Consider the following 27,768-nt stretch of genomic DNA (forward strand, 5'->3'; position numbering starts at 1 on the left):
AGTCCAACAGAGTCTGATTCGGTGTATTTTATGTTTCTATGAATGATAGGGACAAAAATAGCCCAAAAGTTTAAGTAATTTTTCTGTCAATACCAATGAATAATATTTTTCGCTTTAATGAAAAATATTACGTATGAGTATTGTAGTTTTTATTGCCAAAACGGTTTTGTTTAAAAAAAATAAGAAGTATAAAAAAATAAATAAAATAAATTATGAATTTGAGAATTAAAAAATTCGCCATTTTTGAGCTTAAATATTTACTACATAGCAAATAGCTAGAGACTTGCAAGAAATATTCTAGATTCATTCAACCTTCTACTTTACAATTATATACAGACATAAGAAAAAAATAACTTTGGGTAGTCAGGAAAAATTATTTTCTTTATGGGACACCGATGTTCCAATCGTCCTTAAAGGGTTAAGGGATTGAATCTTATTGTTTTCAAAACAAAATTAGAAGTGCAAATAAATTAAATAAAAGTCTTAAATGAGATGTTTGCATTAATTATATATCTAATTTAGGATCTTTAGGATATTTGAAGAAAAAATATAGGTACAAATGACAATTTTTACCCTAAGGCCCAACCTTCAATGAAGCAAAATTTCCTTGATTCTTCTTAAACAATTTTTATAAGCTTTTCTCAATTTTGACTGCCAAAGCTTATTATATTTATTATAAGGATAATAGGCTTTATGTGACTTTAAATTTAATTTAAAGTATTTGGCGGGATTTTCTTTGTTGATATGTGGTGAAAATCTCAAAGCATAGCAAATTTATTCAAAGAAATCCTACGGTGTTCATGCTCTGCTTCCTGTAACCCCTTGGGTATCCTCAAGTCCCAAAGTATTGGTATGCGATGAAAGGACCAAGTAGTCCCTGATTGACATTTCGATGAGATTCGCCCTGTAATCTGGTCCAATGACGCCAAAAGGTCCCTTTGGCATGTGGGTGGAACGTGAGGTGAAGTCCACACGATGTCAGACCTCAACCCTTGGCCAGGGGTGCTTGAGGATTCGTGCGGGCGGCAGAGTGTGACATATCCGCTTTTTGTTTGGTGGTGTGTTCTGAGGAAAGTGAATTCACAGTTCACCACCCTCTCTCTCAGTTCTCTCTGGTTCTCTCCTGAGAGAATTTGGGGGGAGAATAGCAGGGACTTAGCGCGAGTCAGAAGCAGATTGTGGTAGAAGACACACGAAGAAGGGTAATATAGCTACGGAGTTTTTGGTGAAAAGGAAGTTCATTTTTGCACTGAGATTTTACTTCTTCATAAGTGAAAAGTCGATATAATTGTGGCTGTTTTTAGTGCTAGTCCAACATTTGACCAAGGATCTCAGTGATAGTGTCTGGAAGAATTTAGATGTGACCAGAGGGTGCAGTGATGTGAAAATTCTAGAATCTAGAGTATTTGAAAAATCGAATCCAGCACGTCCATTAGTGGAAAAGCAACTTGGAAACTGTATTAGTAATATGGCTGAGATTGACTATCCCTTAGGATTGTCCAGTGTCTGTGATTGAAGCCCTGCCAAAAGGGTTCCTTGTGCTGAGGGTTGAAGAAAAAAGAGACACACAAGTACGTGGAATAAGTTCAATTATCGATTTTTCTCCAACAGTAGGATGAATAGTTTAATTTTGACTCTCATGTTTCTGTCTTTCTCTCTCTCACCCTTGGGTGAGTACTCGGAAAATCCCTCTGAAGCCCTCCTTCTGGTCTTGGCTTTAAATTCGTCATCCAGCCCGCCCTTCTTTCTCACTCGCACCCTCCGCGCATTTACATGTTCTCCCTAATGTTTTGTGGGATGACTCACATGCACCTTAACTTGGGAATTTTCACAGTTTTCTTTACCGACAACCTCTACTCCCATCCTCCCAAAACCTATTCATACAGCATCTCTCAATTAACTCCAAACAATTTCCTCTGAAACGCTCAACATATAGAGGCTTTCCTCAAGGAAACTTGTACATGAAACCATTACGGAAAATATAATAATTAAAAGCAATCTGTTAGAAGTTCAAGCTTCTAATGGTTCTGATTGTGAGACTGATTTTTTGATAGGAAGATAAATAAATTAAAAGAATTTTTAAATTAATTAAAAAGATTATAATACTTCTTAGAAAAGCTATGCAAGCCAGTATGAGGAGACCTCGATCTCGGTGCAGATCTAAGACAAGGTGGCTGAATCAAATTCAGGATCTTGCCTTGGTGTGCCTTGATATCGAACCCGAACATCTTCCTGAAGTGGCGGAGGATCGACAGGCGTGGGCTGATAAACTGGGTATCATGAATCAGCGACCCTAATAGGGATAAGTGATTAGGTTTCCCATTGATTTAAGTGATAAGTGACAAAAAGTTAATCCTGCATGGAAAAGATAGTGATAGAATTCATCAGCTTATGGGAACTATGAGCCCTGGCAGTGCAGTGGGGAAAAATGTCCAAAATTACCCAATACTCCGCTTGATTTCATGGGGGTATAAGTTTCTTGCAAAATTGCAGCAAAATTGACCTTTTATTGCAATTCAGACCATTTTATATAAAAACGAAATCACCAATAATTTGGTCAAAGTAATAGTAAAAATTTCCCTCGAATTATGCTATTTCCCAAAAATCACATTAAGAAATTGTTCTAATTCTGTTTTAAATACAAACATAAACTTTTCTGTACTTTTACAGCTAACTATTTCAGAGATGCCCTGTTTTATCTAAATAACCTTACACTTTATGATAATGATGCTCAAGGATAATTTGTATAAGAAACATTTAAAAAAAAAAGATTCTTTATCTATAACTTTTTATTTTTTTAATATTCCTTTTAACAGTTCTCTAATATATAAACACGGAATTTATGATCTGAATTTGGTCTTATTCTTTATTAACTTTTTGCAATGTTTCAGAGATTTTATAACGCACTTTAGATATAGAGAGAGGATAAATCAGATCAAGAGATTAATTAGCATCAATTGTAAAACTTAGACCGGTACGGTACTATACCATGACGCACAAACTTAGACGGATACGCCTTATAAAGCCGAGGAATTAAGCTACATACAAATCATATTTACTTACTGATATAACTGACGCCGCAAACAACTGCTAGTCCATTACGTGCCACTGTCCTACAATTTCACAGCTATAATGAACTGGGTCCAAATTCAGTACGATAACCAGAAAAGTTTTTGACTGGTTACTGGTAGATATTATGTATATTATAAAGATGTTTTTGCCTCACTGCACTGCTCAAAAGAAGGGAAAGTGCCTCGGATAATTACAAAATGGAGTTTTGTACGAGATAATTGGTTTTAGCCATGGCTATATTTCCGATTAACCCTTTAAGGACGATTGGAACACCGGTGTCCCATAAAGATAATAATTTTTGCTGACTACCTAAAGTTATTGTTTTCTTATGTCTGTACATAATTGTAAAGTAGAAGGTGGAAGGAATCTAGAATATGTTTTGCAAGTCTCTAGCTATTTGCTGTATTAGTAAATATTTAAGCTCAAAAATGGCGGATTTTTAATTTCTCAAATTCATAATTGATTTTATTTATTTTCTATAATTCCGATTTTTTTACACAAAACCCTTTTGGCAATAAAAACTACAATACTCATGTAATATTTTTCATTAAAGCGAAAAATATTATTCATTGGTATTGTCAGAAAAATTACTTAAATTTTTGGGCTATTTTTGTCTCTATCGTTCATAGACACAAAAAATACACCAAATCGGATTCTGTTTGCATTACGACGGTTATATGTAAGACGTTTTACAATTTTTGTTTATCCGTTTCATTTTTATTGCTGATTTTCGGTCCGTAAAAAGTGTCTCGTCGTTAAAGAGTTAATTACTAAAATATTCAAGGGCCCATCAACTTGATTGCATTAAATGAAAATAACTATTTAATAATTAATTTATTAATTAATAACTACTTTTCAGTTTTCTTTGAAAAAATTTACAGATATTGTACCGCGACTGCAACAAATTTGCCTGTTAATTCTTGTATTATTTCGGCAAACATTATGAAATATGTATTTTTAGATAGCTTTTAATGCGCAATTTTGAAATATGTCAGAGTGATAAGCCAATTCTCTTTGGGAAAAACTTGTCATTAGATTTCACTGCCTCTATGCAAAAACGTATGGAAAAATTAATGTCGAGAGACCCTTGAAAATATCCGCAAATTGTCGACAATGATTAAATTTGACAATAAGACTTATTTAAAAAAATATGTTCCTTATAAAAACTAAACTTACTAGCCTTACTGGGTAACATAGAATTTATCATTAGAGAGCAAATATTCATCTGGATAAATTCTAACACATTATCCAAAAATGAAAAAAAATGTCATAACGCGTTTTCGAGCAATCCCAAAAAATATGGTTTGAGAAAGGAACAGGAAGGGTAGGGGCGAAATAAAGCACATGTCTCTAGGTCGACCTAATGGTGGATCGTCCTTCAACGACGTACAAAAACTCCTATATCTGTCTGATTCGAATAACCGTATTTTCAATTTAAATTACATATAGGGGAAACTGGGGTACCACCAAACACTTTTGAAAGATGCGATTTTGACTGAATTTCCTAAGAAAACTGTGAATTTTAGAAAAATGTTGCTTATCCCATGTTATAGTCTTAGGTATAGACTGCATATTAATGTATACAAGGATTACGTGAAGCACTTCAATTCTCCGTAAAAAGGAAAATTGTATCACCATGCATTTTTCGCTTTTTTCCAACCACCCGGGGTACCAATAAACACGTTCTGGGGCACCAAAAAACACCTGTTTTTCTCACCCATTGAAGTTATTTTGGGAATTCACCACAACTCTTAATTATAAAGAAGGTATTGAAAATGTAAGTAATTTTCAAAAAAGCACTGCAAAATTTAGAATGAGTGAGCAAAATAACAAAAAACTAAAGCACTGCACACCGAACATATTTCTCAAGGGATTTTTCATCATTTTGACAACATTCGACTTCTGAATGGAAAGCAGCGCCACTAAAATCGTGGCAAACACTATACCTAAAGTTCAAATTTTGCGCGCTCTTCTGATTATTTGTAATAAAATCGAGAAATAATTCGTCAATCTTTGATTAAAATCATTTAAGAATCATTAAGAATCATTTAATGCAAAATTGGGTTCTTGAAACTATATTTCTCCTGAGTCTTGAATGAAAATCCCATGAATGGATATAAATTTCTGAAATCGAACAAAGAGGGAGATGAAGAGTAAGAAATATAAGAGGAAAAATTTTGCCATTTAAGCTACGCTCGCGACATCTGCAATTGTGAGAAATTTGCCTGTTTGTTGGTGCCCCAAACACTGTTTTGTGATGGATTTTATATTCTTTTAAAAAAATGTGAACATTAATTTCTTTAGTAGATACATAAATATTATCCCAAAACATGTAGGAAAGTACTGGTGTAGTTAAATTTGATGTAACTTATTTCAGTTTTATTTTCCAGGTAGATATATAAATGACTAAAATTATCAAAAACTCACAATTTTGCGAAAAAAGATTCTTATTTCTAAACTACTTGAACTATGTGGATCATTCTTTCTCTGGACAAGCATCCCTATAGTATCTATGATTTCATGTAAGTCTCATTCTCAGAAATCTTATACCTATTTAAAAAATCGCAGTGTTTGGTGGTACCCCTGTTTAGTGGTGCCCCAGTTTCCCCTATTTCAAACCTATAAAGCACCCTAGAACAATGTAAACTTTAAGACCTATATTATTATATATTATTACCTATATTATTACCTATTAGCACAAGGTTTTTCTTATTCAAAACCTGCTTTTATAAAATATTTTGGAAAAAATAGGATATACAGAAACAAATTATAAATTAATACGTAAGTTTCAAAAGCAAAATAAGAGTGCTAATAAAAAATTAATATATAATTAAACTAATAAAAATTACTATAAAAAAGAAAATTGCATAGCGCTTTCCAAACGGACATAATTCATACTCGGACAGACAGAACCTTATTTGGATGGCTGGTAATTTTCTGGATTAATGATGCCATGCGAATATAATATCGATTGCAGGTGAATGGCCAGACCACAGTATAACATATCAGCTGCAATTATGAAAAAACCACAGCTAAAATATTAATAATTTGTGGTAGTTAAACACAATTACTAAGAAAAACATATAAAACAAGTTATAGAAAAAGTTTTAACTGATTTAGTTTTATTTTAAAATTATTAAAAATAAACTCTTGAGTAAGATCAACAACTCTTCTAATGCTTTTCACAATTCGTCAATTTATTCATAGCTCTGAAAGTTAAATTTTCAAAGATAAGATTTTTAATTCTTTTTTTCAAACACTTTTAAAAGGGATAGAGTAAAGTGATACAAGTTGGACATAGTGTTACAAGTTGGACAATTCGCCGGTACAAGTTGTACATGGCTTTTTGCTTGATAAATACTGTACAAAATTTGTTTTTAAGCACAAGGAACCATTTATAAAACAATAAAGCATTAAAAATATACAAATAAAAATGAAGTACTAAATTTATCAAGATAAAAAGCCCTGTCCAAATTGTACCACTGTCCAACTTGTACCACTTTACCCTAAACATTATAAAATTGATTTATAATTCATTTTCATTTAGTTCAAACGTTTTATTGCAGTGAAAGAGTGAAAACAAAATATATAAACATGAACCTATGCCCCGTTTTCTGACACCTAAAAAATTACACTTTACCTAATCAAGAAAAGAAACTCCTTTTTCAACAATTCTTTTTCTGAATTAAACAATTTCAAACCAAAATAGCAACATGGTCTAATTGTTAGCATTGTTGGAGAGCAAATGGTTAGAGATAGGGGCTCATAGTCTACGGTAGACCCTCAATAAGTCATCCTTCCCATCATAAGCATTACTTTCAAAATTCCAGCACTACGCCCGTTTCCTTCTAAAGCACATACTTTTAGGTATTTTTTTTTTAATTCTTAGGGGACACCAGGGCAATATTAGTCAGTGGTAGAATTAATGGTGTAATGTATCAATTTTCCTTAGAAAGAATATTGAGTAAACTATACTATTTATTCAGAATTATTAAATCCCTTCTTATTAATTGAAATATTTATCAATATGATTCAAAAATATTTTTCACTAATTTAGGCTATGATAAATTTCATTTGATGCCTAATTCTGTGTCGGTTTCTCCCATTTTTTTTATTTTTCAATATGTTTTGAAGGTTATGGAATAGAGGCTGGCACCTACATGTCAATGACCTTAAAATACTCCTTCTAGTTATTTTTTCAAGGTCAAAATATTTAGCGACTTTAGAAAAATATTTTTAAACCAATTAGGACAAGATTGGAATGCTTTTAACTCGTGTTTTCATTAAAATTTTAGAATTGGTTTTAATACCGGAGAATCCCTACACAGAAAAAAATATTTTGTAAAAATGTTGGTAAATCATCAACAGTTTGTACTTTTTTCACAAACATTGTTCGTAACATGATCATTTGACGAGCATTTTTTGTACTTTTACAAAAATTTGTTCGTAAACACACAAAAATGTTCGTAAAATTTTGTCATTTGTTCGTAAATGTTTGTTCTCCTGTCGAACATTTTATGAACATTTACGAACAAATGACAAAATTTTACGAACATTTTTTGTGTGTTTACGAACATTTACGAACAAATGTTCGTAAAAGTACAAGAAATGTTCGTCAAATGATCATGTTACGAACAATGTTTGTGAAAAAAGTACAAACTTTTACGAACTTGTTTGTGGGTTATACGATTCACGAGCATTTTGTAACAATCCCATAGGAATTTACAAACATTTACGAACATTTTTACAAAATATTTTTTCTGTGTACGAAATTTAAGTCTGAATCTCCAAATTTCTGTGTCTGTGAGCAGCTTAACAGACGGCTGCAAGAGTTCAGTGGAATCAAGAGGATCAAAATTCTAAATGGGGGCCGAGGGGTGAAAAGATATCCAATAGAGTTACAGAAATATACACTTTGTGGATTTATACGTCTTTTTCGCACAAGTCTATATACATTCGCATTAGTACAGGGAAAAAGAAAAATGTGAAGTGGAAGACACATAGAATAATAATTCCCTGCCCCTCGCAAAGGAGGGTGCAAAAAGTATCCAAGACGGAGAATATGTGCTTGGAAGAGGAGCATAAAAATCGTTAGAGTAAATGTCTGTAAAATTTTCCTTTCGTTGCGGTGTGTGCAGGAGAGACAAAAATTTATGGTATTCAACTTTCTCCGACTACCATGAATTGTATATATATATATATATATATGAACGGGATGTATCCGGAAGGAGGGATGGTATGAGGGTTGTTAAATTTAAATGCTTTTCATTATCTCCAAATGAATGAGAATTATGTCCTTATCTAGTACGAAAATTGTGACAAATATATAATTTGCTCTCTCGCAAATTTTCCACTTCAGGCATATTTTCCTCCCCGCGGGGCCATAGTACTTCGCCCAAGAGCCATCTTCCACCCCATTTATAGTCATGGTGAGCACAACAATCAGCCTCGTTGACACCAAAACACCCACGGCGGCAAATCACGGCAGCCTGGGACGCGCTGCGACAGCCGGTGAATCATCTACGGGAGCGTCTGGTGGCGGGAACGTCGTCGGTGGTGCCCTCCTGTCCGAGCAGATCTCGATGCTCTTCCCCAAGTGTCGTCCGCGAAACGATGTCAATTTGAATCCGGTTAACCATCCACCCGCGTCACCGCCGTCGTCATCGATCTCGTCCTCCAACTCTTCGTCCGTTCGCATCCCCCTGGCCAAGTCATCGTCTGTGGCTACAAATCCCTTTCTCAGCTCAACGCATGACTCTACGGCCCTCTCCGGACGACCCGACAGGTAGGACTTTCCATCAATCCTTATCATTTTAAATGTAGAACAAACAAATATCAGTTACGACAAATGCTTTCCCTACACTCAGAAAAAAAGGGTGCGATTAACTTTTTTTCCTCATAATTTTAACGCTATTTAGGTGTAAAAATATATCAACATTTTTTAATGTTAATTTTACACCTTTTTAAGGGTAAAATTAACATGAAAAAGGGTAATTTTAACCCCCAATACACCTAAAAAGGGTAATATTTACACCGATTTCGGATCAATAATGCAGGGTAAAATTAACATTTCCGGAATGTTATTTTAACTTTTTCGGATTTGAAAATACGAAAATGAACATATCGACAGTTCCATTCCATATTATTCAATGATTCCATCTCAGAATGACAACTTTTAAGGAGAGCCATTTGAAGTTGGCGATTTTCTACATGCTGCCGTATAGTTTTTTTTTCGAAAAAATTGAATACAGTTGACTCTCGCTTAATCGGCTCTTTTTCAATCGGGCACAAAATTTTGTTGACAATTTTTATGTTTGATTTCAAAGCAAATTTACTGTAATTCCTCTTCTTTTATCTTGATTCATTATATTTGAGCGCTTTTTGTGAAATTTATAATGATTTTAATGCCAAAATCTCGCGATAATTTGGATGACATTTTGCCCCATATGTCCGATTGCGAGAGAGTCTACTGTATCTCGTTACCCGAACGCCGGAGTACCACAAAATTTTCACTATTTCTAGATCTCGGTCTTAGAAACAACATATCTCTCGGAGTAATATAATTCTAAGTCGACTTAGAATAGAATGGAATGGAGCTGCCGATATATTAGAATTTACACAATCATCATCTGTTCAAATTTCATATCAAATATTTCAAAGACTAAATTAAACCCGGGGCCTAGTAAAGAGTTTACCGATAGAGAGAACAAATGAAGTTAGAAAGAAACTTTACTCGTTATATACCATGGAAAACTTAAGCAGAACTGAAATACTGAGATATGATTGATGGGGTGTTTCTTCAAAGTTTTTCATAAAATTTCTCTATATCGAGAGAAAGCTATAAATTACAACACAAAGTCATTTCATTTGTTTCAGTGTATTCAAATGAAAGGATTTATAGTTTCCAGTTGAACCATTTTACGATTTTTTTCATCATGCACGTCCTGTTACCACATATTTATGAAAGAAAAATGACTGTTGTTAAGTTTATTAGCAGTTATTAGCTTATTATATATTTATAACGCCAATATATTTCTGAAAATTAAATGGAAAAATAACATAAACGATTAAAAATAGCGACCATTATTTGTTAAATAAGCTGAGACATTAACCATAAAGTATACCTATAAGCATATAAGCTATAGCGATTATTTTTTCTTTAAATATTTGTTATAAAAACGGACGATCTAAGCAAAAGCAAGGAATATCTACATTAAAATTGGAAGAAAAGAACAAATTCAGCGGAAGCAACACAATTTTGATCTTTGTTTAAATGTTTGGTGTGTATCTTGGATAACATTTTTGTAGTTTTTACAATGCATGTGACTTGGCTGAAAATTTAAAACAAACCAAAATTCTTTTGAAAATTTTATTTAAACCATTCCAAAATTTCTTGGAATATTTTCAAAGTATTACAAATGCTTAAAAAAATAAGTAAGCAAAAAAGTAAAAATAAATATAACAAAATTTAACTGAAATACCCTTTTGAGTTTAACTTTAAACTCACACTTATTTGAATTCTATTTAATAGACAAAAACAATAATAATTAATTATATAACAATTAAAATTAGGGGAAATGTTTTAGGCTTCGCACATACTTTAGCTTCGAAGACTTCATATTTTTCCCATATTAGATTAATGAATCTGACGAAACTTTTTCAGAAAATGTATGACTTAAGCCTAGCTTTTAAAATGTATGGCTATAATAGATTCTTTAACACTAAACCTATCAAGACTGGTCAAATTGACCAGTTTTAAAACTTTCTAAAATTATCACATATTTAAACGGAACAATGTTGCTATTAAACTTGATGGATTTATTAAAATATGTAGGGAAGACGGGGGTACTAGTCAGCAAGAGGCTCTTTTGGCGCATGATTTGTGAAAAAATGATAAGGTTTGTCTAATATTTTTATGTTTCATAAGTAGTATTAGGTTATTGGCTATATGAAACAGTGTGGTTCAAAGCTCTAAAATCCTTGATTTTTCTAGAGAGGATAATGAAAAAAGTGTGACACATTGGCTACACGTGCCCCGACCTGGGTAGATATAGCCATTTTTAGGGTACTAATTGCCACCAGTTTTCCAGACGAAATTTTAAACTGGAGATACCACATATTGTCTTACTTGATACACTGAAGCCCACTGATGCTAAATATATCACTTAAACCTATAGAAAAAGGCTTTAGCTGACTTTTTTATGACATTTTTGTAATAGTTGAAAAATTTATACAAACATCCTTAAAAAATATATTTCTCAAGTTGCGCATACAAATGGCAATATTGCTTGGAATATCAATAGTACTTTTTTATCTAACAATTATCCATGTATTAGTGAAAAATCACCAATAGTTTTATCCCGTCACGGAAGAGTGGCTACACCTGCCCCGAGGACTGTTTAAGTGTTTATCATATTACATAAAAACGTAGATAATTATTGTCCAAGTGAAAAATATCTCTTAATTAACTTTATTAAACAAGAAGCAAAGTAAAACTATGAGATTTTGACTAAAAACTTAGAAAACCAAATGCTGGGCCAAAAACTGTAACATCAAAACTACAATTTTACACCCATTTTATAAAAATGCTTCTAACTTGTAGGATAACAGTATCAGACTTACAAATATTTCTGGGAATATGGGGATGTGTTCCTACTTTCATTAAAAAATACTTGGCTCAATTTACATTTTAAGGGAAACGAGAAAAATCCACTGTCTACTTCTACCCCTGGCTAATTGTACCCCGGTCTCACCTATGTAATATATTTTTTAGTGTTTAAATTTTAATTTTATCCTCTTTTCCAAGAAAAATTTGTTGAGTATCCTATCCTACCGCGGTCTGTCATTTGACACATTAAGTTCATATTTTTCTGGAGAGAATACATAAATTTGCTCCTTGAATCGTCTAGAGTGTTACTGTTTAGTGAAAATTGATTAAATATAATTCGAAAATTTCTTAAATACAAGAAAAATACGCGAGCGTAAAATGCTTCTATTGGAAACATATTAATCCAAATGGAGACAAGGGAAAGTTTCTAATTGGAGACAAATAGTGTAACTGAAGCCGCGGCGAAAGACTTCCAAAACCTTGTTGAGTTGCTCTTGAGTGCAGGATTTGTTCTTATCCCAGGTCTTTTCTCCTTTCCCATCTAAAACAATAGGAAAATCTCTCCAAAAAATCATATTTCCTAGGTTTCCTATTGAAGCATTTGCAAACATTTCAGAAAACCCTTTTTGTTCACGAAATAGGTAATTATTTCATTTGAAAACTTCACGTTCCGTCAACAATAAAGATTAGCACTTCATTTAAATAAATTACCCAGAAATATGACATAAATATTAAACAAAACGAATATACAGCAGTCACATTATTGTGTTTTTCATTGGAAAACATGGTCGATCGATGAAAAATTCGATGGTGAAAAGGTATACTTTTAATTTTTCTAAGAAATTAACAAATCAAAATTTGTGAATATGAATGGATTTTCGTTTTATTTGGAGCATAATTAACTAAATAATGAAACTGTGGTATAGAAAATATATAAATATAATAATTTAGTACTGTATTTATCATGAAAACAATGACGTTTCCATTTGAAGTAGAGAAAAATTTCCATTTGGAGGAGGTATCTGTTTGGACAGCTAACCTATATATCGATAAGGCTCAATTCTATTTAAATGTAGATGAAAAATTCCAATTTCAAAGGTACCCCACTTTCAAAGGTGTCCCACTTCCACCAAGCCCAAAAAAAAAACACTGAGAAGCTTTAATAAACCCGAAAAGCTTCAATAAGCTTTCGCTAAGCCAAACAAACCTTCACAACAGTTTCATGAAGCCCGGAAAATCTAATAAAGGTTTTGTGAAACTCGAAAAATAAATAAATACTATTTTAATACATAATTTTGAAAGAATTTAATCATTGTTTGAATCTTGAGAAGCTTTCCATGAATTTCAGAATATTATATTCAATTTTGAGGATAAATAACTTGAATTTAGGTCATCACTATGAACCATTATTGCACATAGTTTACGTGTAAGTCTGTGTCGCAGTTCATCGTCTTATAATTTTAATGATTGTAATGAATATAAGAGCGCACAGAAAACAAATTGGTTTTCAAGTTGCGCTTTCAAAGTGAAAAGAGATTACTTTTTAAAAACCATTAATGTGACTCACTCAATATTTGTGATAAAAAGTTCTTTTACATTGATTTTCCTGGAATGGGATGAAAGAAAATAAGCCCATTACAAAGACATGAAAGCTATGATAGAATTCAGAGGTAATGCTCAATTTCAATTTAAAAATTCTCATTCTGCAGATTCAGCAATTACTACTACGGAACCACTAGTCAATCTTCAATGGACTATGGGTCTAACTATACCACAAATTCAACTGAGATGATGTCAAAGCATTTCCAGAAACACTTTAACCACGTCCAGAGATCAGCTTCTTATCATCAGAATCCTTTTCTGAAGGACTCAGAACTGGGATTTTGGGACCTGAGAGCACGGACTCCAAATACTACGCCAGTCAGTACAGTGCTCAATTCTCCAGAACTCACTGATGCTGAGGGTGGTATTGTTGGGTCGGGTATATCTGGTCGTAATCTGGTGGGGTCCCATCACTCGAAACCATCCCATCACATTCGTGTAGGCAGGAGTCCTGTCAGTCATGGGGAAGGGTATTCCTTTGCTGAATCGGTAAATGCTCAGGCTGCAGCAGTTTCTACTTCAGCTTCAGGGAGGAGCGTTGCGGTTGTTACTGATGGCGAGGTGGTTGTGTTCGATGACATAGGGGATACTTGGCAGAGTAATTATCTCACTTGAGTAAATGGGGTGTTAGGAGGATAGGGATTTAATGTGGTTCTTCTGGTATTGTCGTAGATTTGCGCATAACAACGGAATCGGAAATGTCAGAGAACAAAACAATTCAGGAGGAGAATGGTGAGGAGGATGACGATGACGATGAGGAGGAGACTGTGGATATTTTTGAGCACAGTCGTGCACCCAGGGAGCAAATAAATCACAAGATGGGTAACCATTTGGATGCCACCACTACGAGATATGTGTCGAGCGGAAAAAATGTCTCTGGCATTATTGGTAATTTGTCACGTGTTGGCTTGAATTACCCATATAGACCCAGAATGTGATGGACTATTTCTCACTTTTGCAGAATACGATGGTTCTCCGAGGCGATTTGGCCATTTAGCCACATCGAGTGCCATCAATCAGTACTACGAAGAGAGTGGTCATACACCAGCCCAGAGTTACGGATCCGTAGCCACAAAGCTCAAACCACGACCAGGTTTTCCACAGAGAATCATGCCAACGCCCAAGGAACCCCCCTCAACCACTGTTGACCTGAACCTGGATCAGGATCCCAAAAATGATGCCTCTGACATACAATCTCCCTCGGAATACTCTCTCCCAGACCCCAAATTGTCCACTTTTGATTACCTTTATGAGTTCTCAGAAACACGTAAAGTCCTCGAAGAATTTTTCAAATGTCCAATAGCCGAAGATGACAAGACTCTGGAAAAGCTCAGTGACTTCAATGGAAGCGATGTAGATAGTTCGGTGAGTACAGCACTATAGACACTATAGACAACTTTTAAGCTTAAATAATGTTTTTTTTATTATCCATTTATGGCATTCAAAAATTTTAACAAAAAAAAATGCAATAGGGAAATGGAATATAGACTATAACAAAAAATTATGGTTTGACCATATGACGTTATATAACACTAAGGCGGAAATGAGGATAAATTGGCGGTTGTGACAAAAAGTGTTCAATAAAAAGCGAGATTTAAATCCACCCTGATTCATCTGATAATCACATCAGTAACAATATTCAAATAAATTTAAAAGTTGAGTTTCAATAGGTTTTTTTTATTACTTTTTAAATTATTTTTAATGCATCGTAAACAATGCATCAATGAATTGTTTCAAGAATAATAAGAGCAATAATCGTTGTAAATGCAAATTTTGCATCCGGAGATGTAAGGGACGCAAGTATAAAATTTTTTGTTACAAAAAAAAATCCTTTGAATTCAAAATTTACAATAAATAAAATTTAATGGAACAATTTTCATATAATATTTACATTGTAAAAAATTGTTGATTTTCATAAAAAAAATTAATCTATGTGTAAGAATAAAAGTGGACATGGAATACCCAAGTGACACTGCAAGGTAGAAGTATAATATTACGTCATAACGACGTAGTTTAAACATCATTAAGAAACGCCAGTAAAATAACTAAAATTTTACGAGTATGAAAGCCTTCAAAATTAATACGAATTTAATGTCGAATGGTTGACGTCATAGTGACCATTTATTATGACATCGATTTAACACTTTCAGGACTATTTGACAAATTTAAAATTATCATTAACATTTTTTAATTTATGCATTTTTTTAGTAAGTCAAAGTTATCGGTCGTCTTCGGTGCACCTCGAAATTATTGGCCCAAAATTACAGGTAAACCCGCTAAACCTACCGAACGTTTTTGATCGTTTTTCCTAGCGCACTCAGTCAAATGACAGACCGCTGTAGACAGGATACTCAACAATTTTTTTTTGGAAAAGAAGAAGAAATAAAACGGAGACACTGAAAAATATTACATACACATTTTAAGAAATTCATAAAGCTTATGTAGGGTAAGTGTGCCTAATTTCGGCCAGCTTGCAATTTCGTCCACCGTTTTTGTACCTCAAATTTCCATGAACTTTTAAATTTTACGTACTCTAGAGCTTATACAATGCAAAAGAATAGCAAAAAATGTAGCTACGACAAACGAGATGATGTGAAAAAGATATTGGAAGAATTCCCGAAGTACAAGGAACTATGAGAATGAAGGTGACCGAAATAGGGTACCAAAGCTATATCTATATTTTTATTCATTTTAAAATGTATTAAGAATGATTTAGAGTAAATAAAGACAGTAAAGTCTTTACAAAGTTCCAAGCAACACTTTTTCAGAAGAAAGAATAAAAAAAAATCACTTTTTATTTAAAATATTACATTTCAAACTTGAGACTTTGACGCTTGCATGCAACTATGCCGAAATTTGGCACACTTACCCTAAGTGGTATTGTACCCATTGTATTGTTTAAATATGTGTTAATTTTAAGAAATTTTTAAACCGGTCAATTTAACCGGTCTTGGTATGTTTAGTGTCAAATGGATTTCTAAAAATTATTCTTTATTTTTTTACCACGTAATACAAGGATACATTGCATTAGTTCATATTCAGTCTATAAACCCAATTATTATTATCCTTAGTTGATCTCAGTAAATGCACGGCAATTCGAGGCTAATTTCTTTAGGCAAAAGCATCAAATGTCCAGTAGGAGAATTCTGTAACAGTATGACAATGTCAAATGACAAATTTAAAAATTTTAATGTGGTAAATTCGGAAAAATTAATCGAAAATCATAATCAAATAAGTTACTGAGAGCTTCACAGAGCCCCTTGTAATGGCCATTCGATACTCACTCGATGGGTAATAATATTATTCTGCGCCCGAATTTACCACAAAAATTTGTCATATGACATTGTCATATCGTTACAAAATTCCCCTACAGAATACATGCACAGAATACTTTGCGTTATACAAAAATGCGCAGTAAAAACAAGTTAAAAGGAGAATAGTCAAATACGGTCCCGGAATCGCCACCAATGAGACTTATGCCAATCGATAGACATTCACTGAGTGAGAGAAATCCAAAACAGTTAAAATAACACTCCGGAAATGTTTATTTTACCCTGCAGTATTGATCCGAAATCGGTGTTAATATTACGCTTTTTAGGTGTATTAGGGGTTAAAGTCACCCTTTTTCATGTTAATTTTGCCCTTAAAAAGGTGTAAAATTAACATTAAAAATGTTTGATATATTTTACACCTAGAAAGCGTTAAAGCTATGAGCAAAAAAAAGTTAATCGCAGCCCCGTTTTTTTCTCAGTGTTGATATACGTAACAATTTTTGTTCAGAGACCAATGTTCTATTCTAAACCACGGGGAAAATGTTCTAGAGCATGAACACTAATATTTGGAAAGGAGGAACGGTCAAAACTTCATGGGCGTTGGTTTATCTTTCTCCAGAAATGAGAATAGGCACATTTTATAAGTACTGATATAAGATTAAAAGATCAATAGGATCTAGGACGATAATGGCTGAGCATCCTTTTAAAAAAAGCTTTATCCTGTCCAAAAATCATTGCTTTGACAACGAGTTACTCAAGAACGACTAAAGTGATCTTGGTGAAATTCGATATAGGGTCAGTGTATGACTTAATTTTTTTTCGGAAGGATTAAGGCATTTTTTACACGTACTTCTAGCCTTTATCGTCCTTATTTTACTTACTTAGGTGGCACTACGTCCCATTGATGAGTTCCATTCCAACTTATCGTCCTGTGTCCTGGATTTTTTTGAATTTTATATCCCTTATATCAGTACTGTAGATTCGGGTGACTTTTGCCCCTACTGTTCGTAAGCTTTTATTTAACGGTCTTTACCGATCAGACTTGGTAGACTGCCTCTGCATATTTCATCTAATATAGAGCACTTTTATAAACTTGTAATACATGGTACCCTCCCATTAAGGGTTTACGTGGGTCACGAAGATTAAAAACCAGCATGATTTCTTTAAATATTAATTTAAAAAAAAATAAGCTCTTAAGTATATAAAAATACAACATTTAAACTAATTTTTTTGAAATTTTAATTAAAAAATTCTAAAATTTGAGTCGTTAGAACCTCATTTTTGGATATCAAAAATCTAAATATTTCCTGTTAGCAGGTGAGTCAAACTATGGCTTCAACAAAGTATTTTTGAAAAAAATTAAATTTGGATTTTTGAGGGTTCTTTTAGTGATTTCAAAAAAAAATCCGAAAATTAGGTCCCAACGATTGAATTTTTGAAATTTTTAAATGAAATGAAGGAGCTTTGTACTTTTATTTGTTTAAGAATTTGAATTTTTTTTTATTGTGTTGAATAAACAACAATATTACAAAAATTATGCTGGTTTTAGTCTTCGTGGCTCACGTAACTCCCTTATTATTTTTGTTTTCCTTGTAGATATCTTTTAGGTATATTATGGCGTGGTCTATTTTACAGTCGTTATTTCTTAGCTCAACGACATTGAAATTACTTTTTTAATTTTTTAAGCGGAAATTTAACAATATATACGTTTTCTACATAATTAAAAAAACTAAAAACAAATCTAAAAAAGATATTTAAAAATTAAATTATTTTTAAGTGAACCTTACTTAGTATTAAGGAAAATAGATATTATAAAATTCAAATAAAGAATAATTTAAATAATTGATTCAATTATTACTACGGGTTGCATTTAAAACAAATCATAATGCCATAAATCACAAGTAGATTATATAATAACCTATAATTAACGTATGGTATTTAAATATGTTTGATAAATTGATTTCCTGTTAAATTTATTGTCCATTAAATTTTTGTGCATAATTATGTTGAAGATAATTTGTAATATTCCATTCAAAGTCAAGCGGAATTTCATACAAATTAATTTATACTGCAAAACTTTCAACACGACATAGTCTAATTAAAATTTCAAACTTTCCCTTAAACTTATGATATATTCTCATTCACAATTGTCTCATTCACTTTGTGCGTATATAGTGATAATTTCATTTATTATCTGGGAGATTGTTGACCTCTTAATAATAATTAAGAGAAAGTATTTCACCACGAACATGGTTCTGTGGGATATTTCGAATAGCGAAATGTAATCTACTTGAGATGTTTGGAGAAGAATATTCCTAAAAGCATACAAATGTTGCGGTGTCTCGAAAAACAACATCTTGCATACTTGAAAGTTGATTTGTCGAAACAAAGTCCGGAGTTTGTGTTTCAGGGAAAAGTTTTCAGAAATTTTTATTGAGGATTCAAATTTGGTTTAGAAGTAAATTCCAAAAATCCCACCTCACCCAGGTAAATTAAATGAATAGGGGATGGCTTTTTGGTTTAATGCAATCAATTAATTCTATTTACAGTCGACTCTTTATGCAGTCTAAATTAATTTGTGGAAAACGTTTTAGATTTTCAAATATCATAATATTATTTTGCCACAGGGAAGAAAATTTAATGAATTTTGCATTGTTTCAATCGTTTTAGTCGTCATTAAGTAAATTGAGGAAAATGATTTTGGTGCAATTCCTGAAAGTGGCATTTTGCTAAATTAGCATATATGACGGAAATACAATAAATAGCCATTTTCATTAAAAAATAATTACAGTGTTTGCAAGTGAATTATTAATCTCTGAAGCTCCTAGTTCACTTGACTGTGCATGTAAAATCCCCATGAGTCCTAAAAGGACTTTCTCATTCTGGTATCCATGTTATTCCGGCCCAGAGAGCGTGTATGTATGGCAATTGAGGTCACACTGCAAACTCACTTCAAAGTTCATATCCCCAACGTCCCCAACAAACTGCCCTTTACCCTACAACAACAGTCACTTTTTTTTTGTTTTAACTGGCAGAATCTTTTTCACATCAGAATATACGGGATATAAATTAAATTCGATCACCTCTAAAGCATTAGACTTTGTTGGAATTGTGCTCTGGAGGGGTAATTAAGAAAAGGTGCCACCCATGTATTTTCATGAACTTATTCGACCACCCTCAGCTTTACTAACTCTCCATGCTGTCCTCAGTATTGGATTCAAAATTACTCCATTGGGTCATGAATTTTAACTGTCGCTCTACGTTCAACTGGGAGGACTACAATTACCATCAATTATTGAATCAATGTTGTACAATCAAACTATATTCCCCAAGTCCTATATCCTCAACTTCCATTTAATTTCATTTGTCCAGAGGATAATTACCTTTTGAGGGGATGATGTTTGGTTGGAAAAGACATTCTGTATGTTTTCAATCAATTTGACTTACGTTTTCCCTAGTCCTCAGGCTGAACAGCTTGATATATGTATTTTGCACAAATATCCTTCGTAAGGGAAACATTGTATCCAGTTACCAATCTAAATATTGTTAACCAGTTTTTTATATGAATTTCCATAAGCTTTTTATTCATCGAAATTCCATAGGATCTTTTTTGCATAACACCTATACATAAATTTTAATCCATATAGATTTTTGTCGCTTTTATCATATGAACATGTAGAGAAGCAAAATTTTTATATAATCACTTGGCTTTTTTGATAGAGAAGAGTGGGGAAGTTTCACGTGTGTAAATTTTCCAAAAAGTAACACTTTTAGGATTTTAATACGAATTAATGAATAGAAATAAGCTAGAATAGGGAGTTTCGAATATTAGATTATATTTGTTTAGCAAATGAGTTTCAATAAAATTTAACTGCATATTGGGAATAAAATTCCTAAGGTTTTTATCTGTTTTCGATTTGGCCTTTTTGGAAAATTAAATAAATTAAAGTCAGTGACAAGCTAGGTAACAAGCCTAGATAAGCTTATAGAGCTTTCAGACTAGAAGTTTAGCCTAGTTCCTGAAGGTCTAACAATCCTAATTAACAAGCAATTTTAGTGATTTTTAAAAATATAATGAACTATTTGGACTTAATATTGAATCCCAAATAAAAATTTAACACTAAACTTACCAAGACCCGGTCAAATTGACCGGTTTAAAATTAACACGTATTTAAACGGTACAATATCAATATCAAACTTTATGAATTTCTTAAAATATGCATGTAATATATTTATCAGTGTTTGAATTTTAATTTTTTACTCTTTTCCAAGACAAATTCGTTGAGTATCCTACCCTACCGCGGTTTGTAATTTGACCGAAAAACGACCAAAAACGGTTGGTAGGTTTAGTGTTAACAAAAAAAACTTGCCTAATCAGAAATTATTGCAGTTAATTCATATAGCTGAACCTTAAACCAGAAGCCCGTATTATGATAGCTGAGATTATTTACAGATAACCTTGAAAAACTTCAAATAAAAAATGAAATGAATAAAATTGACTTGACGCTTAACCCTTTCTTAGCCAAGAAAATCCTCCTAAAATCGAATTTATACGAATTCTTAGTTGAAAAATTTTCGATTTAAAAGGATAACTGAAATTACTATTACCTCTTAAGGGGTTACGTGAGTCAAAAAGAATAAAAAAAGCATTATATTTTCTCTAATTTTTTTTACGGTACTACAATTGAACATTATCGTATATTTTCGCCACAAATAATATTAATTACGAGTAAATAGATTTAATAGGAATAATTTTCTTCAAAAAACTACTTGTTTAACTGCAATAAAATTGAAATTATTGAGCAATTTTAACATTTTAATTTGCTGAATTCATATTTATTTGAGCAACCACATTTTAACATATTTAAACAGGTTTTTCTGGACCAACTATTAGTTTTTATTAATAAATAAGTGAAGATCTATCAATTCAATTGGTTTTTAGTGGAAAATAACGCATAGGAACAAATCATCTGAAAATTAAATTGAATTTACAAATTTAAAAAAAAATCCTAGTGTGATAGCACGGTTAGGCATGTAAAATTACAAAACTTAAACAATATTTTCTGAATTTTTTTGTTTAAAAATTTTCAAAATTCAGCCGTTTTTTGTTTGGAGATTTTTTTTTTTTGAAAAACAAACTTATTTTTTCATGGACAAGATTTCTCGGAATTGGTTCATCCAAACTAGTACTTTAACGAAAGATTTTATGTTTACTTGATCACAACTTATTCTACAAAATGAAACGTGGTTTACTATACTTCAAAAATGATACTTTTTATATGGAATTCTCCAAAAAATTAAAATTTAATATGAGAGAAAAATATGCTGTTTTTTTATCCATTTTGATCCACGTAACCCCTTAAAGCTAGCCCCTGGCAAGTTGCCTGAAATTTGAAGCCACTTTCTCATACTTAAATTAAAATTTGTATGGGATTTTTTTTGCACTCGCGACCATTACGCTAAATATCCAAAAATTGAGAAGTTTTTTGTATTATAAGACACCTTACCGCGTCGAGGGATAAAATACACTAAATTTTTGTTTAAACACATTTTTTCCTCGGAACACTGTGAGCTGAGTCCGAGATCACTTTAGGAAATTGGCTTCACATAGCTCCATATAAAAAAGTCAACTTGCCACGTGCTTGCCTTAAAGGATTCTCTTATCATAAGACCATATTTGAACTTATCAGTTCACTGATTTATTTACATTAAATAATTTTAAAGATAAAAGATTTATCGAAATCAGGTCATTAACTTGGAATGTATAATTTAATTAAATTATTATCCTTCATAATTCACATCGAATCAATCAAAAATACTCTTTTTTTATTTGAGGGCCCATAACAGTTGTTGTATAAAACTGTGTTGTTCTGAAAAGTTGTAGCATTTCCGAGAGTTATGGTCAATGGGAGTCAATCATAAAATATGACTTAGTACAAATAATAATATTTGATTTCGATCCATGGCATAGACGTTTTTGAAATATTTATTTAGAATAGCAACTTATACGAGCTTCAGATCAAAACTTTAGACGTATAGCTCTTTAAATTTTTTCAGGTAATATTTTTGGAATAATTTTGACTTAAGATCGGATATTGAGGGTAAATGATCCACTGACTAAACCTTGAAAACTAATTCATTTTTAGATATTCAAAAACTTAGAGTAAGATAAAATATTTAGGATATTAGCAGAGCTAAACGTCCAGTCCGAAACCCGTGTTACATAGAATACACAGCATTCGATATCACGTTCGAGTATTTCAGTATATTTTCCGATTTACCCGATTCACAAGTAATTTGTACTCAAATCAATTTAAAAATTACTTGAATAATTCCTCAATTAGCGTAGAAAATTACCAATTTAATTTTGAGTTATCAAAAATAATTATTATCTCTACATTATCGGTTTAAACTACATTCGATTTGTTCGAAATTCCAAAACTTTTCCCACAAATCAAAACTTGCCCCAATTGATTGATAAATGCGCTTTATAACGTACTTTTAGCGTTTGACCTTGAAAGAATGTTATGAAGAATGATGCAAGGACACTTTTGTATATATGCGAAATATCCGATTTAGAGAACGTCTAAGCCATATCCAAAAAAATCATAATATCAGAAGAAGTGTTAAGAGAGCTATAATTTTAATGATACTCAAGTCGATATAAAGAAAAATGTCACCCAGAAACTACACATTCGCTATATGTAACCGTTTGGCCTTTAACTTCAGTAGCGGAAACTGGGGCACCACCAAACACTGCGATTTTTTAATCAGATATTCAACTTCAGAGGACAAGACTTACAGAAATTTATAGGCATTATAGGGATGCTTATCCACTTAAGAAATGGTCGAGATAGTCCAAGTAGTTTAAAAATAAAAATTAATGTTTGGTGCTACCCCGTGTTTGGTGGTGCCCCAGTTTCCCCTAACAACTAAAGGAAATATCAGATTTTAAAACCATCTTAAAATAATTGATGAAAATTTAAAAATTTCGAAGAATCGTTGGGGTACCACAAAGTCTACCGTACTACCACCCTCTCCGTAAAAATAGAGCAATGAAAAATTTTAATTTAAACTCAATTTAAAATTTCTATACAATATTTTCTTTTTATTTTCCGACTATGTTTATTAGCTTACAAGCATGTTGTGTAAATATAAAAAGAGATGACGACTTGAAAACAACTTGATGGAGTGCCCATTCCTCATTCTCAAACTCAAATAATGTTACTTTTGGAAAACAACTTGTAAAGAACAAGCATAAAAGTTATTATTTTGAGAATTTCGTATCACTTTTATTCACTTCATCACTGTATTATTAAAATTCTAACACCCAGAATATTATTTCAAGCTCTTAGACAGAGGAATCGATCCATTTAATGGAAAATTGAAGAATGAGAAAAGTTTTATTTCCATTCTTTATGATATGAGACTGTGCTGAAGGGAGTGATTTATCTTCCACAGGACATTCACTATGAGTTCCGTGGGAGTAACAATCAAGAGGGTGACAAGGACAATGAGCACAATTCCTACAGTTTGGCCGAGGGGATGGTGACAAAATCACCCACGGAGAATGTAACACCAACCAGTCCTGTGAAACAGAATGGCTTCGGGAGTATCCAAATGTCTGAGAGCCATCGAGAAATCAATGAGTATGACGTGTATCTGGATTCAGCCAGTCGCAGCAGTGGTGAACTAGGTGACACAGAAATCAAGCACAACTCCACACCACAGAGGCACTCACGGTGCTTCAGATATTCACCAGAGACCACAGACTATGATTCCAATTGTGGTGATCTCGATAGTCTCTCTGGGGATTTCAACAGCACGACAAATTATCCTGCATTTGCGCGTCACTACACATCAATGCCTGTACTGGAAGATGGATTGTCCAGTGGTCATGCTTCGGATACTGAAAACAACAATCCCACAATATCCGTACTGATGGGGGACAAGAAAACCACAGAGACTGTAATTGAACCCCAGAGTCAACAGATGAGAGCTCAAAGTATTATTGATAGCCCTATTAAGAGGTCTCCCATAATGCAAAAACTTGATGAATTCCTCCTCAATACCAATAATACCACTAGGAATGATACCAAAATTTCTGAATCTGCGGAAATACCAATTCACAATCTCAACACAAATACCATTTTCAAAAATACCGACCCTGAACTGGAGTCCCTATACTCAATAAGTAAGGGTTTTGCAGTCGATCCGGTATATAAGGCTCGCTAAGTCTTTTGGGTTTTTTTCTTACAGACATGGTCCAGATGACTCCTCCACCTCCAGCACCGGCTCCACATAGGAAAGCTTCCGTGGCCGGATTGGATTCAACAGTTCCGGATATTCAGGCTGCCTTAAAAGATATTCGGTCAACCCTAAAGCGAACCAAGACCTTCCCTACGCAACAAGACAACCATCTTCTTTCGGAAAACATCGTTTCGTCTCCGATATCTACATCACCAGTCTGGATTCCAAGGTTTGTCATTAATTCCTATATCTATCTATCCTTGGAGTACTCTTCACAAAATTCCTATACACAGCTACCGATGTAGGGACAACATCCCTGAGAGCACTGAACTCGATGCATTGCATGAAAAGAGCGCAAGTGGAGAAGAAGAAGAGTTGGATACAGATCTCGAAACTGATCGACTCTTAGGACACCAGAGAGTAGATGATCAAGGCTTCTATGATGAGAATAGCAAATGGACAGAACGAAAGAGTCGCTTTAGCGCATCAACCTTGTCAAAGTTATCTCCGAAGGTGCCCAAAAGCAATTCTACATCTCTTCTCAGACAAGGTCTAAATTCTCTTCTTCCGTCCACTCCTGAGATCTCATCCACGGTGCCCAATCTCAAGTCAACCAATAACAATCTTGTGGACCTTGTAGGTGGAAATAGCAATCTATCTTCACAGAGCGGTGTCATTCAGAATGTCTCGTCACCCGAGCACAATGATAGTGGAAGTGGAGAGAAGCATCAGGACTTAATTAATGAAAGTCCTAGTGGTTCCAATGCTTCAACAAAGGATGGGGAGAAGAAGAAAAAGAGTAAAAACAAGGAGGTTCTTATTGAGGGAGTCCTATTCCGTGCCCGGTATTTAGGGTCTACACAACTGGTTTGCGAAGGTCAACCTACAAAGTCAACGAGGATGATGCAGGCTGAGGAAGCTGTATCTAGGATCAAGGTAAGATAATCCTGAAATGCAAATCCCAATATACAGTTTCGCTAAATGTATCGCTTAACTCCAAAACGCTTTTTCCGAAGGCTTTGGTAAGTCTATCCTCTCTTCAGCTGGTAGTGATACGAGTTGCAACTGCAACTAACTTTTCTTATTTGTTCGGATTACAGGCTCCAGATGGTGAAAACCAACCCAGTACGGAAGTAGACCTGTTCATTTCGACGGAGAAGATTATGGTACTGAACACGGATCTTAAGGAGATCATGATGGACCATGCCCTACGTACCATTTCGTACATCGCGGATATCGGCGACCTGGTTGTTCTGATGGCGCGTCGACGCTTCGTACCGCAGGACGTGGACGACGGACCGAAGCCCAACCGGACGCCCAAGATGATCTGCCACGTTTTTGAGAGTGACGAGGCCCAGTTCATCGCTCAGTCTATCGGTCAGGCTTTCCAGGTGGCCTACATGGAGTTCCTCAAAGCCAATGGCATTGAGGACCACAGCTTCGTGAAAGAAATGGACTACCAGGAGGTGCTCAACAGTCAGGAGATCTTCGGAGACGAATTGGAGATCTTCGCCAAGAAGGAGCTGCAGAAGGAGGTGGTAGTACCCAAGGCCAAGGGAGAGATTCTAGGCGTGGTGATTGTGGAATCAGGCTGGGGATCTATGCTGCCCACAGTTGTCATCGCCAATCTTCTGTCTTCTGGCGCTGCGGCTCGTTGTGGCCAACTCAACATTGGTGATCAGATCATCGCCATCAATGGACTCAGTCTCGTCGGATTGCCACTCTCCACGTGCCAGACGTACATCAAGAACACAAAAACACAGACTGTTGTCAAATTCACCGTCGTTCCCTGTCCTCCAGTCGTAGAGGTGAAGATTAAGCGACCAAATACTAAGTATCAGTTAGGATTTAGTGTTCAAAACGGAGTGGTAAGTTTCCGACTACATTAATACAGACCGAAAGTTTTAATTCTATTCTGTATAGATTTGTAGTTTGCTGAGAGGAGGAATTGCTGAACGAGGAGGGGTCCGGGTGGGTCATAGGATAATCGAGATCAACAATCAGAGCGTTGTGGCTGTTCCTCACGAGAAAATCGTCAATTTGCTGGCCACTTCCGTTGGAGAGGTACAGCAAATCGACCTTCTCTGGTTAGAATCTAGCTCATTTTCTAATTTATTTCAGATTCTCATGAAGACAATGCCGACGTCGATGTTTAGACTCCTGACCGGACAGGAGAATCCAATTTATATTTAAGCTAATGAGACAGGGAGGAGGAAATAAACCAAGCTTCAAAAAAAATTAAGTTAAAACTGACATAATGTGTTTTAGAAATTAATGAAAAAAGCAGCTGAAGCACTTTATTTTAAAAAATATTTTTGAAGTTTTTATTTTTTTGGGAGTAGTGAATTGATATAAAACCCAATCCATAATTCCACTGTTTTAACTGATTAAAAAAAAACTAAAAATCATTGCTGAAGGAATTTAAGAAAGAAGGAATATTCATCTGGCCTTGCTGGGGAGTGTCTTATCAACTCGGTTAACTAACTTAGCGATTGTATTTTAAAAGATGGTTAAGATACAAAAAAAAATCACACAGAATAGAAGAGAAAATATATTTAGGAAGATGAAATAAATATTTTATTGATGAGATTACCAACAGGTGAAAATATTTAATGGAAATCACATACAGACAATTTTATCACACAAAACACAACATTGAAACACAATATTCAAACGTTAATATTTCCCCATAAACACATATCAGACGCTTTTGATCATCTTTGATATCTATTTTTGCCAAAGAAAGTTCAAAGATGAATTAATTTCTTCATTCTTTGTGTCTACAGAATTTCCATAGGAAGTGCAAAAGACAGGATCTTTGATTAAAGATTCAATGAATACTTTGAAGATCTCTACTGAGGACTAATCAGATGTTGTTTCAAAATAAGTTATGCGACATTTTTGTTTAAGGTTCTTATGCTCTTTTCATGTTCCTTTAGGTTCAATTATTTACTAAAATGATTA

General features: G+C 33.7%; 1 protein-coding gene across 1 annotated transcript; it reads left to right on the forward strand.

Moving 5' to 3' along the window:
* The first annotated feature begins 1,157 nt into the window (after positions 1-1,157).
* On the forward strand, positions 1,158-27,768 carry LOC129807105 (uncharacterized). The gene is made up of 12 exons (XM_055856147.1): positions 1,158-1,571; positions 8,432-8,857; positions 13,390-13,880; positions 13,955-14,170; positions 14,244-14,647; positions 24,016-24,748; positions 24,814-25,033; positions 25,098-25,740; positions 25,821-25,826; positions 25,905-26,672; positions 26,728-26,868; positions 26,926-27,768. The coding sequence occupies exons 2-12, from the start codon at positions 8,499-8,501 to the stop codon at positions 26,995-26,997; spliced, it is 4,053 nt and encodes a 1,350-aa protein (XP_055712122.1). The 5' UTR covers positions 1,158-1,571; positions 8,432-8,498; the 3' UTR covers positions 26,998-27,768.

The sequence above is a fragment of the Phlebotomus papatasi genome, chromosome 3 (assembly GCF_024763615.1).
Source record: "Phlebotomus papatasi isolate M1 chromosome 3, Ppap_2.1, whole genome shotgun sequence".
In the NCBI taxonomy this organism is placed as follows: domain Eukaryota; kingdom Metazoa; phylum Arthropoda; class Insecta; order Diptera; family Psychodidae; genus Phlebotomus; species Phlebotomus papatasi.